Here is a 17,569-nt window from a genome sequence, read left to right as displayed (position 1 = left end):
AAGTTCTTTTTAAGCTTATCCCAAAAATTAAGAGTTCTTAAGGTTAGTTTGTACTCTCCCTTCCTCTGTATGGATGTATCACGAGATACATTGAAGATTTCACTGTTCCAGATATTGATATCGTAATTATTCCTTCACTTTGAAGGATATTCGGATAATTGAGAACTAAAAATCCTTTTTTTTTTAAATTTTATGTTGGACTATCATTTAAAATAAAAACTTAGAACACGTTTAAAATTACTATTGTACCACCCTTTTGTTCATTGGAAACTTTTTTTTTCAGGATACATTAGGATGGGGAGAAAATGATCGGGGTGTTTCATTCACGTTTGGTGCTGAAGTTGTCGCAAAATTTTTGCACAAACATGATATGGACCTCATTTGCCGGGCCCATCAGGTAATTATATGGTCTTTTTTTTTTTTTTTTGGTTCGTAAACATACATATATATATACAAAACTGAAAATTGTCAAAATGTAAATTTAAAAAGGCAAAAAAAATTTAATATGCTGACCTAATTTAGCTTATCTAATTATTTTCGTTGTATTAACTAATAACTTTAAATCTATTTTGCATTTATTTTTATTTGGCATTTTTTCCCTTTTTTACGAAAGTTCAGTAAGATATTCAAACAAATTATTTGGAAAATATGTTTTGGGGTTTTAATTTTTTTTTTCTTTTTATGATGCCGAGTATTTCCATTTCTAAGTATCAGTTCAAAAGGCTTTATGACTAAAAATAATTAAAATGTGACTGAATTATCAAAATAAGGATTGGTATAAGTGCAGGTATTGAATGGATGTGAATCTAACTGCTAATGCTACAACCCGAAACAAATAATTTGAAGGGAAATGAAAATAAATTTCTGTGCATTAAATTGGTCCTCCAAAATGAGACACCTAATTAAAGAAAATAATATAGCATTTATAGGACTCATAAACACAAAGCAAATAAAAACAGAGAGGTCAAAAATAGAAATGCACCGAAAACAGGTCAATAGCAATAATCGGTGAGTAGCAGTAAACTGAACGAATATTTGAAACTCGAATTTGGTGTATCAATTTGGTCGTCCAATATGAACTACACCAATTGCAGTTTAAAAAGGTTGTAAAAGAACACAAAACCAAAAAAAGACAAATTATGTGAAAACGTGCCAAAGAGCCTGGTCACTGACAGGAAGAAAAAAACCATTGTGTATTCTTTTTGTGAGGACCAGAGAAAAAACAATTTTTTGCCCTTGTCCTAATACAAAAAAAAAGAAGTCCTTTAATCCCCCCCCCCCAAAAAAAAAAAAAATCTTAACGTTACAATTCGATACCCTAGTGCAGAGATTGTGATACAAAACATGGTATTCTCTCTTGTGGTGATTGGAAACCATCTGAATTAGGATTGCAAACATACTCTGGATAATTGTTGGCTTTAGCTACCCCTTGTATAGATTCATGTAGTTGGGTAGCTGTTACCATTTTATGTAAAGTAAGATCTTGAAACGATTGTATATTGAACGAAAACGTGAAAATCAAGTTTTGTATTGGCTCAGTGATCCTAAATGAAACACATTGATTACAAAAAAATTGAGCAGGTGTAGTTTTAAATCTGTGTGAGATTAGAATAGAACAGGGTAGAATGAATTGTGAATTGGATAGGCAAACTAAAACGACTATTCACACACACATATAGCCTTTTTAGTTACTTCACTCATTCTTGTCGCCTTTCTTGTAAAGGGGTTCAAATTCTAGTTCTCCTGAAATCAAATTCTTTTCCAATAATGATGTTCACAATCTTCAGTCATTTATCTTAAACTTCGCTGCCATTATATCTCAAAAATGTGTTTACTACACTATCAGCACCTGATAGTGTAGTCCGTCTCCTTTTTTTTTCTTTTTTTTTTTGTAAATTTTATATTCTCTTACTCTCCTAAATTAAGGAGTCGGAGAGAGTTTTAAATTGACTACATTACTTTTTGTTGTTCCGAGGGTTTGCATCTCGTCAACTCACAAGGTCATAACTACTGAAACTGAGTTGCTCTGAGTAGCTACTGAGAATAACTCAGAGCTAAGATTTGAAGAAGGTCATTGTGGTGTTTCTCTAAACGGTAATAAGTTGGGAAAGGAGCTTTGTATTATAATGTACTGTGCAAAATAAGAGATTAGCAGCATTAAAGCTCAGTTGTTTGGAATCTATAAATGCGAGAACTTAATTTTGTTACTTGATTCTATTCAGTTTTCAACTCCATTGTATCTACTTTTCCATTGTAGGTTGTTGAAGACGGTTATGAATTTTTTGCCAAGCGTCAGCTAGTAACGTTATTCTCAGCGCCTAACTATTGTGGCGAATTTGACAATGCTGGAGCGATGATGTCCGTCGATGATACACTTATGTGTTCGTTTCAAATTCTCAAGGTAAGACTCCTGACCTGCTATGTGTCTCTTGTTCACATCGTGTTTTTACTTTCATAAGTTGACTCACTGGGTCCGATGTTTCCAATTGTAATCTAGATATTGAGCTGCGAAAATATTACCGTCTTTGTAAAACTTCCTGTGAATTTTCGACTGTGGCCAGAACTGAGTTCGTGTACCGTTTATGCTTGTCTAAACTGAATCTGACTGAAATTTTTAGACGAATTATTCAAGATTTAGCCCAGTAGGATTTTCGGCATACGATTGGAAAATTCCGCTCTATGAGAACCAAGAAGAAAAGGTAGTTAACCTACCGTTGCTGTTTTGGTACTTGTTAAGTATACAGAACACACCCAAGAATTTTGATCTCCATGATCACACAAAAACCAGGTTTATAGCTGTCTGTACTGGAAATAATTAGTTTAGGCTATAGGGGAAAACTGCGTTGTATCTATATTTTAATTAAATATTTAATATATAGTATTGGTATTTGGTTAGGTTACATTTTGCTTGCAGCCCCGTTATACTTAACCTCTAACCCCCCCCCCCCCCTAATGTGGAAATATATAGTCCAAATTATATATATACTATCTATCTCCCAGACGTCGTAGTTGTTTCAACCCGTGTACTTGTAAACTGAGTCAAATTGGGTGTGTTCTGAATAATTAACAAGTATCGTTGTTTTTGACGTATTTTGGAATTCCCATATTTTTTACAGTTTGATATCATAAACACCAAAGTTATGGTATCCACGCTCCCATCATATAGTTTATGCTGTAGTAGGGGCTACCAAAAGAACATCTTCACGTTGATCGTATCTGAAGGTTTCGACTAAAATAGCCTGAACTGCTTAAATAAATTACCTTCCTTTTTATCTTGTTTTGCAGCGCATAAAAGTACTGGGCCTTTTGCATTTTTTAGGTCCAATGTACACATAAGACAAAGTAGCGCTTTTTTAGGGAGGGGGAGGGGGATTAGATTCTCAAACTGGTCCCTTCGCTCTTTTTTTGTATATCATGAAATAAATATTTATTTCTTTGGGGGGGGGGGGAGGGCAGAAACAGTAGTTTTGTGCCACAAGTACGAATTGCTAAACAGGACAATTTACAGTTGCTAAAACTGCCAAACGCATGTGCATTGATGTGCTGCTTATAAGCCATGTAAGTGAGGCTTGGTAAACTTCCTCAACTGGACTTCGCGTCCCTTTTTGTCTCAGTTTTCTATTTGAAGTTTTATATTTCCTGATATTTCCCAATCAACAACCGTTGGTTTCCTTAGAGTGCTGAGCTACTATTTGAAGTCACGTTGAAATGGAACGTGTTGGTCAGTATGAGAAACGTGAACAAAGTATTTTTCAAATAGTTGATTAACTAATGATAGCACGCAAAGGTTTGACTAAAAGCTTTGACTAAATATTTTAGAAGCAAGACATACACAAGGGAAAAGACATGTAAAATTTTTTTGTAATGATGCACTTTGTGATGGGCGAAGTGGGATTAGAGGTTCTGCTGAATTTTTCTGACATCATTTTTTTTTGGTCAATTGGTAAAAGTGAAAGGTACTCTGTTTTTATTTGCCACACACTGCTCATCTAGTGATAGAGTCTCCAGGATTGCTTAGTGTCTACTTTCATATTTGAGCACGAGAATAGGCTAAAGTACCAAGGACATAAAAATAAAATATTTTTCGTCCCCTTAACCTATCTTAATTTCGTTCATGTATGACAACCGTTATTTTCTAGGCTTTCCCTTTTTTAAATTGCGAATTTCTTAGGGATAGGATTATCATATTTTCGTCATTGTTGTCATGTTGAACTGTAAAAAAAAGAAGCAAAATGAATTAGCTAAATTTGTTGTCTATAAAAATTAGAACATTAACAATTCTATCGAAGTTGTTGTCTATAGACACCTAAACCCTCAAAAGAAAGTTGCACCTTTTAAAGAAGCCCTTTGGTGCCATTTGTTTTGTTTTATTTTTTGCTAATTTTTTACCCACGTTTACTTTTTTAGAATTCGGTGTCCGCTACTACCGGAACTTTTTTTCATTGAAAATTGAATTTCCAACTTTTTTTTCCAATTTTTAAGATATATTTGGGTGCATGTTTCTACTTAACTAATTCCAACAATCAGGTTTAATATTTGCTATCCTCATCACTTAGGTAAAGTATGGACGTGATCAAATTGGCTAGAAAAAATATCACTTCTTAATTTGAAGCCCCTTCCCCGTGTCAATTTAGCTATTAACTGTTTTTTCACGGAATATTGTCGCGAATGTACAAAGATAAAAAGTCAAGGTTTTTTTTTGGCAAAAGCTAACCAGTTAACCAGTTTTTTGGTGTTAGATATTAATAGAGTACTAGCCAAAGAACCATTACAATCTCAGTTTATACTTTTTTTTAGGATCAGAAAAAAAACCCAGATTGCTCCCCTTTCATCGAACACAAAATCCTGAATCCTCCCGTCCCCCAAAAAACTTCCTGGAAGTTTTTACTTGATAAACCAGTCGGTAGGCAAAATAAACATATTTGTCCTATTATTAACTTGAAACATTACCGTTTAACGAAAATTAATAACCGTATACGATCTCTGTAATTAGACTAAATGAAAATAAAACAATTTTTTTCAACTGAAACAGGAACAACATTTAACCTTGAAACGAACGGAAATTATAACCTATATGAGGGGGTTGCTCCTCCTCAACACCTCGCTTTTTACACTAAAGTTTTTTGGTACTTTAAAAAAAAGTTTCTTATCGTTCTAATTAAACAAACATAGTGTTTTGGAGTCGTTCTTAAAGAATTGGGACAGAATTCAAACTTAAGCGTAAAGAGCGAGGTGTTGAGAAAGAGCAATCCCCTCATATACGTAATAATTTCTGTTCGTTTACGTTTTAAGTTTTAATGTTGCCCCTTAATTTCTGATCGTTTTTCAATTAATGCCAGGAAACCTGCACCTCCACGGAAAAATTCCTCCTCCCCACGGATTTATTTTCTAGACAATTCAATCCTGGTGAAAATTTTCCCCGGGCAATTACCCTTACATCCCCATACTTAAAATTGAGTCGAGAAAGAGAAGTAAGACAAAAGAAGAATTTCGTCTAGAAATTCTAGCAAATTATCCCAGTATAAAAATTCCCTTGGAAAATTCACTCCCCCCCCCCTGGAAACTTTCCTCCTCTTGGAAAATTATCCCTGTGAAAAATCCCACCAGCTGAAATTTGCCCCACCCCTCATCCGAAAAATGTAAGCATACTTCCCAATAACAGATACTATATGTTAAAATGGGCAAATTTTGTAACTTAAAAGACCTTCCCCTGGGACTGTGCGGGTCATGATATCTCCGAAGCCTTAGTTATTCGGCCTTTCAACTATGTTGAACAAAATGGCTATCTCAAAATTTTTATCGGAAGATTTTGATAAAAGGCATAGGCGTGGGAGGGGAGCTAGTTGCCCTCCAGTCTTTTTGGTCACTTAAAAAGGGAACTACAACTTTTAATTTCCGATCGAATGTGCACTCTCCCGATATCCTAGGACCACTGGGTCGATACGATTACCCCTGAAAAAAAAAAAACGCACCCGTGATTTTTCTTCTGGCAAAAAATGTAAAATTCTACGTTTTTGCAGATAGGAGCTTTAAACATCTACAGTAGGGTTCTCTGATTCGCTGAATCTGATGGCGTGATTTTCATTAAGAATCTATGACTTAGGGGGTTTTTCCAATTTTTCCGGAAATCAGGCACATTTTCTCCGGCTTGTAGCCTTTCTTTTGATATGTTTGATATATGAGTGATTCTTTTGATATATGTATTGGTATCAGAATTCCGTTTTTTAGAGTTTCGGTTACTATTGAGCCAGATCGCTCCTTACAGTTTGTTACCACGAACTGTTTGATTTACTCGCTTGCCTTTAGGTTTCAGGCATAAATATGGAAAAAATAAATAATCTCCTGTGTGAATCTGAAACCAACTGGTTGTATAAATACTCCAGAGAAATACGTTTTACGTTTGTTATACGTTTTATAACACCGAATAATTGTTTTCAGATTAGTGATTTGCTGATTTTTATTGACACTTACTTGTTATATAAAGTAAAAGGTAAATGATGCCCCATTAGACTTAATAGTCCAAATCACGCGGCGTTGATCTCCGTTTCTTGGCCCTTCAGCCAATGTATAAAATAAGATGGTATGTAAATGAACCCACTCATCAGCATTCACTAATTGTGTATAATCTCTATAACGATGTGTACTTGCGTTTCTTTTGTCCTCCGGCATTAAAAAAAAAAAAAAAACTTGTACTGCTTTAAGTATCTGTTTTAGTTCATCAACGATTTTATGTTACAGCCTGCTGATAAGAAGAAGTTTCCCTATACCGGACTTAATACTGGCCGTCCTATGACCCCACCAAGAAACGCCGCTCAACAAAAGGCAAAAGGAAATAAAAAGTGATAACAATATGACAATGACATCTTGTTTAGTATATGTTACTGTTTTTTATATATATATATATTTCAGAACAAGGTGAACATGGTCAAGACTGGCCAAGCAAATATCCACTGTATTCGTTTTATGTGTTTGGTATTAATGCGAGTAAATAGATCTCGTGTTATATCTTTCAATTTTCTTTTCTTTTAATACAACAGAGATTTGTAAAAGTGTATAGTTATTGAGAAAGAAATATGTTCAAGTTATTATTGTCCTGTATTAGATGTAACGACGGAACTTCTTTTGTGTGGATATAGCCTTGTCAGGTGAATGCAGTTCAAGACGCAAATTAAATGTCTCCCAATGGTGAAAGTTGTCTACTGATAATCGAATTGTGGACAATTCTTTTTCTTTATTTCTCTGTTTGTATCGAGGAGGATTTTGTTTTTGTCTTTCGTCACCTATAAATTGTCTGTTTTGTATATTTCTCCTTTTGTTTTCCAGTATCATTTTAGTTTTTAATATTTCAAAGGGACTTGTTGCATTTAAGCACTATGAATAGGCTAGTTGTAGAAAAAAACATTGCTGCTTTTCTAACTACCTCTTCGAAGCTTTGGAATTACAGGTTCTGTCAAATCGTCATCTTTATGTTTATGGAGATGACTTAGACACAAGATGCTCAAAAAGCTTTACCATTAAGCCAAAATTCGAAGAGGTGAAAAGTCGGCTTCCATGCAATCTTCCTTCCTAAAATGCATAGAAAGATAACCAATTTTACCTTAATTTGCCGTAGAGGAAAGACACTCCATCCCAGTTTGGTGGGTTGAGATTCAGAAATTTTTCCATATGGTCAAGACTTAAAGATATTATTTTATGGCATTTTCAGTATTTTAATTTTCTTCTTTTGCTAGTTCCATTTTTTTTTTTTTTTTTTTGAATCTTAAGGGGTATAAATGGCTTATCTCAAACTTTTATTCCTGTTTAGACGGTACTAGAAGAAAAAAGTAAATAGTTTAGAACGAAAGAGGTAAAAGTTCTTAAATATTCAATGCAGAACAAATATTTGTCCCCGTTGTTCAGTTTCGCCACAGCTCCCTACATATGACTGCCAAAATGAAAGTTTTCGAAATTGCTTTTTAATGTAAGCTTAAAAGTTGAGAAAGTAGTACGAAGAAATCGAACATTACTCAGAAATTGGATTCAATCCTCCTGTCGTCAGGCGTATGTACCCCTGCTTTAAGGGTACTGGCTCCCAAGATTAAGAACCCTCGTAATGATGAGCGATGAAAGAATGTAATTGAGGTGTTTTCAGAGCATTGATAATGCCATACATAAATGTTGCAATTGCGATTTTAGGAAGGCTGAATTGTATTTGTTTATAAAATTAATTTATTGTCCTAATATATCTTCATTGATTCTCCCTTGCTATAGCGTAAATAATCTCTAGGATCAGTCGATCTTATTCCTGAAAGAAATAGATCACCTAGCTTAGATAACATCTAACGTATAATAAAATAAGATGTATCTGAAGTATGATTGACACTTTCTTCTTCAAAAAATTCATTACCAAAGATTATATATGGGAAGATGTGTAAATGCCCCTGACTCAATGTAAAAAGAAAATAATTGATAATTAAAACCAATGTAACTAATTAGATTAAAACCAATGTAATTAAAATCAATGTAAAAAAATTGATAAATAAAAGCAACTAGCGATCTGGTGAATGTTTTCGGATCTATTTTACTAATACTGTCAAATAAAGGTATTTCAGTTATTAAAGTGAGTTGTGTGAATATTAATGAATATCATGCTACAGAATTGACATCAACAAGCTTTAGTGCGAAAGTTAAGAAATCGAAAACTAGTTGTTTATTTTTTAAGATTTTTTTGTTTGACAATTGGTATGCCCAAAGTTGATGTTATTTGAAGCAGACATTCGGCAGCTGTGACACCAAACATGACTTTGGTTCCAAAAATTTAATAGCAATTATGCCAAACCCTTATTTACTGACAGAATAAGATAATGAAAAGTTTATTTTCCCTATTTTCAATTAACATTTTTTCTGTTCTAATGTACCTAGTTAACTAGTAAACTTGTTTTATCCTCAAGAGTCTTGCTAGATGGGTGATAATGTGTGTGTTTTTTTTTTTTTTTTTTTTTTATATATTAGATAGTGATACCATCTTATCATAAATAATCTTTGCTAACTATCCCAAGTTCGAGCTCATTTAGCTAATTTACACTCAGCATGGAAACTTTTGAGTGTAGAGTTTAGTTCATTACAGCTGTAGCAAACTCGTTGTGTATAATTATTCTGTTGTACTTTTGGTCAAAATTATAATTCCTTAAGAGATTTTGTGTTAAACGTTTAGGTCTTTTGATTTTGGGACAAATAATCAGGGTTTGTAATAGAGTTTTGCGTTATCTCAGTGGGCATTACTCATAACTTTTATTTATTTTTTTATGAACCCTATGAGTATAGTAAACTTATATGAGTCGTAACTCAAAGAGGAAAATCACCAGCACCATCTAGAGTTTGACATTTTTTGGCTTTGAGTTACCCATATATTTTGGTACAAGCCTTCGTGCAACTGTTATATTTGAGTAACCATCATTTTTACTAAACAATTTAAACCTTACGTCTAAAACGTTTCTGTCAGAGTGCCATTCCGAAAACAAATATTTGGAAGAAATCAAATGGATGATGAGTGGGCCTGATTATAATTTCGCCTGTCGTTTTTAGGAGAAACTTCTGGACTTTGGCGGGAGATTGTTTTTATCGCAACTGTATGCAAATTTAGACTTATTTGAAGATCTTGGCTAATTCGGAAGAAAATGGTTTATAATTTGGCCGTTTGCTTGCTCATTATATACTACTTAATTTGGCGGCACTTGTATTGTTAAAACTGAAATCTAGTATGCGAAGTTGCATTTGGTAGTCCATAATATGATGAGCTTGAAATTAAGCTATGCAATTACATAGTATGTTAGTCTGATTGGCACTGACTTGGAATTTAACAAACTATTGCTGCTTGTGTTTTTCGCCGTTAGGCAAAATATAGTGTCATTTTACAAATACGAACGAACTTCCGTTTTGTGAAGTTATCTATTAAGGATTGTTCTATTTTCTAGTAACAGTGAATAATAGCTAATTTATAGTCTTCAACGAAGTTGCTATTCGAGCAAACCCTTATTAGAGCCCAGATTATGTTCAGTACTTTAATACTTTTTTATGCTGTTCAGAAGATAAACTGATCAACTTCACTTTTCACATAAATCCTGTGTGTTTCTCTTCTTTACCGTCAAATCAATAAATTGACTCTTACCTGCTGTACTTTCACAAGAAATACGAAATGTTTTTAGAAGCTTATTTGAGCTTTTTCTAAAACGCGCTTAATCTCTCTATGCTCAAAACATAAGCAAACGCCGAAAAATCCTCGATATATTTGTTCCACTAGTGAATTTATTCACTAATAATAAAATCAGCAAAATATCTTATTTTGAATTTAAGTAAGTAGTCGAATTAACGACGCTTCTTGACTACTAAGGTCCGTGCGTCAGCCCTGCAGCTTGTTGCTACAGCATGGTTAGAGCTCCGGGTCAAGTATTACCAAGCTAAGGTCAAACCCATTGCGCTACCACCGGGCTATTTTTGAATTCACTTCGGTTTATGAGCTTTTTCGACTTGGCTTCTGAACGGTCAGTTACTAACTCTGTTCATTTTGTTATACTTGCGGTTTCTGTTTTGTCATTGACAGACTTAATATTATCCATTTATGAATAACCTTTTGGCAATATATTTGGCAATATAAATGAAACTAAACTCAGTAAATTCTAATCGGCGAAGATTCCTTGCAGAGAGGTTGATCTATTTAATCTATAATTAATTTGTTTAATATGCATTTAATCTTAATATAATTTGCCAGAACATTGTTTTTACTTTACAAAAAACAAATGACCGTGGATTGTCAGTAATGAAGCTGCCAGAAAAAAGCAAGCAATCTCCGAAGAGAATGCCATCGATCAGTACGGAAGGATAAACAGCTCTTTTGGGACAACATTGCTAACGAAATGGAAGATGCCACTTCGAGATCTGACACCCGAAAGCTATACCAGCTTCTTAAGGAAGCGGAAGGATATGAGAGAAAACTTAACACAACATCAATACAGGATGAGAACGGCAGACTTATCATTGGCAGCGCAATACTGCTGCCTAAGTAAAGAACGATGTTGGCACAATTTATTATTTTTTTTTCCTTTAGACCAGGGCCCTTCGTATCGAAGGATTTGTCGCAGAAACTTCAAAAAGAGCTCTTCCGATTGGAAATCCGAATGGCTAGTGCCCTTTGTAATAGCCGGAAGTGATTGAAAGGCAACTATCACCCCTTCGAAGCCCACCATTTCCCCAAACACATTCAATCAAAATTTTTAGATAGCCATCTTGTTCAACTTTGAAAGTAATTGGAGGGCAACTAACCCCCCTCTCACGCCCAAAATTTCACTAAACACATCCTATCAAAATTTGATATAGACATTTGTTCAAAGTAGTTAGAAGGTCCGGAAATTATGTCTTTGAGGATGATAACCCCCTCGGAGCCCTCGGGGCAAGGGTTGTAAGTTATGCCCTGAGGGCATATAAGGTTTTTTTATAGAAAGTGTTGTCATAGAAACTTCAAAAAAAAAGCTCATTCGATTGGAAATTGAAAAGGCTAGTGCCATTTTTAATAGTCGAAAGTGATTGGAGAGCAACTAAACCCCCTCTCACGCCCACCATTTCTCCAAAAACATTCAATCAAAATTTTGATAGGTATTTTGTTCAACGTAATTGAACAAAATTAGGTCTTTGAGGACGATAACCTCCTCAGAGCCCTCAGGGCAGGGTTGCAAGCTATGCGGGCATATAAGGTTTTTATAGGAAGCGTTGTCGTAGAAACTTCAAAAAAAGCTCATTCGATTGGAAATTGAAAGGGCTAGTGCCCTTTTTAATAGTCGAGAGTGATTGGAGGGCAATTAACCCCCCTCTCACGCCCACAATTTCCCCAAACACATCCAATCAAAATTTTGAGATAGGCATTTCGTTCAACGTAGTTGAACGTTCTTGAAATTGGGTCTTTGAGGATGAGCCCCCCCCCCCCCACAGTCTTCAAGGCAAGTGTTGTAAGTTATGCCCTGGGGGCATATAAGGTTTTTTTTTTTAGAAAATGTTGTCGTAGAAACTTCAAAAAGGGCTCATTCGATTGGAAATTGAAAGGGCTAGTGCCTATTTTAATAATCGAAAGTGATTGGAGGGCAATTAATCCCCTCTCACGCCCACCATTTCCCTAAACACATCCAATCAAAATTTTGAAATAGGCATTTTGTTCAACGTAGATGAAAGGTCTGGAAATTATGTTTTTGAGGATGACACTTCCCCCATATCCCCCAGGGCAAGGGTTGTAAGTTGTACCCTGGGGGCATATAAGGTTTTTTTTTTACAGAAAGCGTTGTAGTAGAAACTTCAAAAATGGCTCTTTCGATTGGAAATTGAAAGGGCTAGTGCCGTTTTTAGTAGTCGAAAGGAATTGGAGGGCAAGAAACCCCACTATCACGCTCACCAATTCCCCAAACACATCCAATCAAAATTTTTAGATAGTCATTTTGTTCAACGTAGTTGAAAGGTCCTAAAATTTTGTCTTTGATTATGACACTCCCCCCACAGTCCTCAGGGCAAGGGTTTTAAGTTTTGACCTGGGGGCATATATTGTTTTTATAGAAAGCTTTGTTGTAGAAACTTTAGAGAGGGCTCATTCGATTGGAAATTGAAAGGGCTAGTGTCCTTTTTAATAGTCGAAAGGGATTAAAGGGCAACTAACCCCCTCTCACGCCCACCATTTTCCCAAGCACATCGAATCAAAATTTTGAGATAGCCATTAGGCTCAACGTAGTTGAAAGTTCCGGAAATTAGGTCTTTGAGGATGAACTCTCCCCTCCCACAGCCCTCAGGGCAAGGATTGTATGTTATTCCCTGGGCGCACATAAGGTTTTTATAGAAAGTGTTGTCGTATAAACTTCAAAAAGAGCTCATTCGATTGAAAATAAAAAGGGCTAGTGCTCTTATTAATAGTCAAAAGCTATCGGAGGACGAATACCCTTCCCCCCCTCACGCCCATCATTTCCCCAAACACTTCCGATCAACATTTGGATATAACCATTCTGTGGAAGGTAGTTGAAGAGTCTGAAAATTTTGTCTTTGAGTATGACCGCCCCCCAGCCCTCAGTGCTAACGCTATAATTTATGCCCAGGGGGCATAAAAGGTTTTCATAGAAAGCGTTGTCGTAAAAACTTTAAAAAGGACTAATTTTTTTGGGAAATTGAGAGGCCTATTGCCCTTTTTAATAGTCAAAAGTCGAAACCCCACGCCCATCATTTCCCCAAACATTTACGATCAACATTTTGATATATCCATGTTGTTCAACATAATTGAAAGATATGGAAATTTGAGGATGACCCCCCCCCCCGATAGCCCTCAGAACAAGGGCAGTAAGTTATGCCATTGGGGCATATAAGGTTTTTATAGAAAGTTTTGTCGTAGAAGCTTCAAAAAGGGCTCATTCGATTGGAAATTGAGAGGGCTAGTGCCTTTATTCTTAGTCGAAAGTGATCAGAGAACAAATGCCGCCCACGCCCATCATTTCCCCAAACTCTTCCAATTGAAATTTGAGATAGCCATTTTGTTCAACTTGTCAAAAGAGCTCATTCAATTGGAAATTGAAAGGGCTAGTGCCCTTTTTAATAATCGAAAGTGTTCGGAGGGCAACTAACCCCCCTCCAACTCCTACCTTTTCCCCAAACATATCCAATCAAAATTTTGATATGGGCATTTTGTTCAACGTAAATGAAAGGTCCATTAATTATTTCTGAGGATGGCACCCCCCCCTCTAGCAGCCCTCAGGGCAAGGGCTGTAAGTTATGCCTTGGGAGCAGATAAGGTTGATATAGAAAGACTGATCGTATATTCTTCGGAGGGGGCTCATTAGATTGGTAACCAGAAATTATAGTGTCCTTTTAAGATTTAAAGTGATAGAAGGGTGGATACCTCCCCCCCCCCCACAGCCTCGTATTTTCACTATTACGATAAAGGCCATAATCGGAAAGAGAATATTTGTATGCTACCACTGCTATTATAATTAATTACAACAGAATTAATTATCCAAATTAGTAGTATTTTTATTCGTCGAAAACACAGTTTATAGAATTAGCAGTATGATCATACCCTATCTCACCCGTTATAAAAACCCGGACCAAGGTGCGAGTGCTCCAGAGAACGTTTTTGCAGATATAAACATAAGCGGCATTATATCTTTTCACGGGTAGATAAGTTAGATTTCTCTTGGCCACGAAACAAGTGGAAACCCGCTATTACGAATAATGCACTTTGTAACCATGTTTCATTGATTGACGGAAACAGACTAACCCGCTAATGTAGAAATAAGTTAGAGGAGCTTTTTGTTCGTACCGAGAATGAAGACCCGAAATGATCTACGATAAACCTACTGGATAATTCTATAAACTGTGGTCGAAAATTACTGTGTACATAACTTCGAATACCGTGTCACAAAATTCATCATTTATCTTGGAATATTAGTGCAAGTCGAAAAAAACTCCTTCAGGCAAACTTCAGAACTGCGGGATGTGGCTGTAGTTATCGTAGGTAAAAATCAACTTATCCACTCTGTGTGGACTGAGGCCATTTCTCTTCTAAGTCACTATCAGGTCTACCACTAAAAATAGTCGCAGGATTAGACAATAACTTTCTGGCAAGTGCGGCGACTTACAAAATTTAATCGCGATTGTGTCTCCAGAACTGAAGAACGTTGCTGTCACCGTCGTCTTCGCTTTCTTCCTATGTCTTTAAAATAGTAAAGTATATTGCAACTTGATTCCTTATTGTTTCCAGCTCTTCCCGACTCCCTTCCCTTTTTTAGACAACCTCCTTGTCTTCTCTTTCAGCCTTTTTTTGGGCAATGTTTCTTCAACGTAGAAAAATGTCAAAGAAAATCATTTTTCACACGACCTCTTTTCGACACCACCCAAGAGGTAGAGGTCAATGCACGTTTTTCTATAGAGGCATTGCCAGTAGCCACGAATCCTCTGCTTAATTTTTCAATAATTGTTTTTAATGAAAATTAAGTAAAAGAAGTTCTTACTAAGCCATTCAATAAATGTATATTTTTTAAAAAATATTTGGTATGGCCCACTAAGCCTCCTTTAGAGCCCGTTGTTTACATTTATAAAATTCACATATATTGTATATTATATTTAAAAAAAACCTCTTTTCCATACCATCCAAGAGGTAGAGATCTAGGTACGTTTTTTTTTAGAAGTTTTGGGCAGTTTCTTTTACTCGTTAAGATTGGTCAAATATTATTTGTAAATGGTGGAAGCAAGTGAGAAACTAGTAGCCAACTTACTAGTTGTCTACTATAGCCACTAATCCTCTCTTTGATTTTTATCAATTATATTTACTCAAATTTAATATATATATATATATATATATATATATATATATATATATATATATATATATATATATATATATATATATATATATATATATATATATATATATATATATATATATATTTGAAAAAGTATTGAGTATCTTCCACTAACTTTCCAGAGCCCTAGTTTTCCCATATGAAGTAACTTTAAGGAGCATGTTTATTTCTAATGTAATTTAAATAAAACCCGTTACAGTCAGTGTAATTTTAATAAGACATTCCAGTGTTCGAACATTTTTAGATATTTTAAATGGCGGATCTGTAATATAGACCAAAACATTTTGAGCCTTATAGCAGTAAGATTTTTGAATTTGTATTAAAGCGTTGCTGTAGAAACTTCAAAAAGGGCTCATTCAATTGGAAATTCAAAGGGCTAGTACCCTTTTTAATAGTCGAAAGTGATTGGAGGGCAACTAACCCCACTCTCACGCCCATCTCTTCCCTAAACACATACAATCAAAATTTTGAGATAGCCATTTTGTTCAAAGTTGTTGAAAGGTCCGGAAATTATATCTAAGAGGATGACACTCCCCCCCCCCCACAGCCCTCAGAGTAAGGGTTGTAAGTTATGCCCTGGGGGCATACAAAACTTTTATTGAAAGCTTTTTCATAGAAACTTGAAAAAGGGCTCATTTGATTGGAAAAACAAAGGGCTAGTGCCCTTTTTAATAGTCGAAAGTGATTTTAGGGCAACTAACCCCCCGTCTCACGTCCATCTTTTCCCCAAAGACACCCAATCTAAATTTTTAATAGCCATTTTGTTCAACGAATTTAAAAGTTTTAGACATTGGGTCTTTGAGGATGATAACCCCCCCACAGCCCTTGGGGCAAGGGTTGAAAGTTATGTCCTTGGGGCATATAAGGGTTTTATAGATAGTGATGTTGTAGAAACTTCAAAAAGAAACTTGCTCATTCGATTGAAAATTAGAAGGGCTTGTGCCCTTTTTAATAGTCGAAAGTGATTGGAGGATAAATAACACCCCTCTCACACCCACCATTTCCCCAAACACATCCAATCAAAATTTTGAGACAGCCATTTTGCTCGACTTATTAAAGTCTGAAAATTATGTCTTTGAGGATGACACTCCCCATACAGCCCTCAGGGCAAAGGTTGTAAGTTATGCCCTTGGGGCATATAAGGTTTTACTTATAGAAAGAATTGTCGTAGAAAGTTCAAAAAGGAATCATTCGATTGGAAATTGAAACGGCTAGTGCCCTTTTTGATATTCGAAAGTGATTGGAGGGCAAGTAACCCCCCTCTCACGCCCACCATTTCTCCAAACACATCCAATCAAAATTTTGAGATAACCGTTTTGTTCAACGTAGTTGAAAGTTCTGGAAATCATATCTTTGAGGATTACAAACCCCCCCACTCCCCTAAGGGCAAGGGTTTTAAGTTATGCCCTGGGGGCATATACGGTTTTATTGAAAGCGTTGTCGTAGAAACTTTAAAAATGACCCATTTATTCAGAAATTGAAAGGGTTAGTGCCCTGTTTAATAGTCGAAAGTCATTTGAGGGCAACTAACCCCCCTCTTAGACCACCATTCCCCAAAACAAATCGAACAAAATTTTGGGGTAGCCATCTTGTTCTACGTAGTTAAAAGTTCTGGAAATCAGGTCTTTGAGGATGACAAGCCCCCCCCCCCCCCCACAGCATCAGGGTTGTAAGTTATGCCCTAGGGCATATAAGGTTTTTATAGGAAGGATTGTCGTAGAAACTTCAAAAAGGGCTCATTCAATTGTAAATTGAAAGGGTTTGTGCACTTTTTAATAGTAGAAAGTGATTGGAGGGAATTAACACCCCTTTCACGCCCACCATTTCCCCAAACACATCCAATCAAAATTTTGAGATAGTAATTCTTTTCACTTTAGTTGAAAGTTGTGGAAATTAGGTCTTTGAGGACGACAAACCTCCCCCCCTCCCAAAGCCCTCAGGGTAAGGGTTGTAAGTTATGCCCTGGGGAAATATAAGGTTTTTATAGAAAGTGTTGTTGTAGAAACTTCAAAAAAATCTCACTCGATTGGAATTTGGAAGGGTTAGTGCCCTTTTTAATAGTCAAAAGTGACTGAAGGGCAACTAACCCCCCTCTCACGCACACCATTTCCCCAAACACATCCAATCAAAATTTTGGAATATCCATTTTGTTAAACGTAGTTGAAATTTTCGGAAAATAGGTCTTTGAGGATGGCAACCCCCCCCCCTAC

The 17,569-nt window shown here is 35.8% G+C and overlaps 1 protein-coding gene across 1 annotated transcript in view; it reads left to right on the top strand.

Annotated features, from left to right (window-relative positions):
* Nucleotides 1-8,238, top strand: part of LOC148946157 (serine/threonine-protein phosphatase PP1-gamma catalytic subunit B) — a 70,175-nt gene extending 61,937 nt beyond the window's left edge. The window contains exons 5-7 of the mRNA XM_089098229.1: nucleotides 284-397; nucleotides 2,258-2,401; nucleotides 6,739-8,238. Of these exons, the coding sequence (XP_088954355.1) occupies nucleotides 284-397; nucleotides 2,258-2,401; nucleotides 6,739-6,843 (363 nt within the window). The 3' untranslated portion in view covers nucleotides 6,844-8,238. The remainder of the gene's footprint in view (nucleotides 1-283; nucleotides 398-2,257; nucleotides 2,402-6,738) is intronic.
* The last annotated feature ends 9,331 nt before the right edge of the window (nucleotides 8,239-17,569 follow it).

Source organism: Artemia sp. Qi Xiang Cuo, chromosome 12 (assembly GCF_049724085.1).
Source record: "Artemia sp. Qi Xiang Cuo chromosome 12, ASM4972408v1, whole genome shotgun sequence".
Lineage (NCBI taxonomy): Eukaryota > Metazoa > Arthropoda > Branchiopoda > Anostraca > Artemiidae > Artemia > Artemia sp. Qi Xiang Cuo.
Note: the sequence above shows the minus strand (reverse complement) of the source record. Positions and strands in the feature narration are given on the sequence as shown.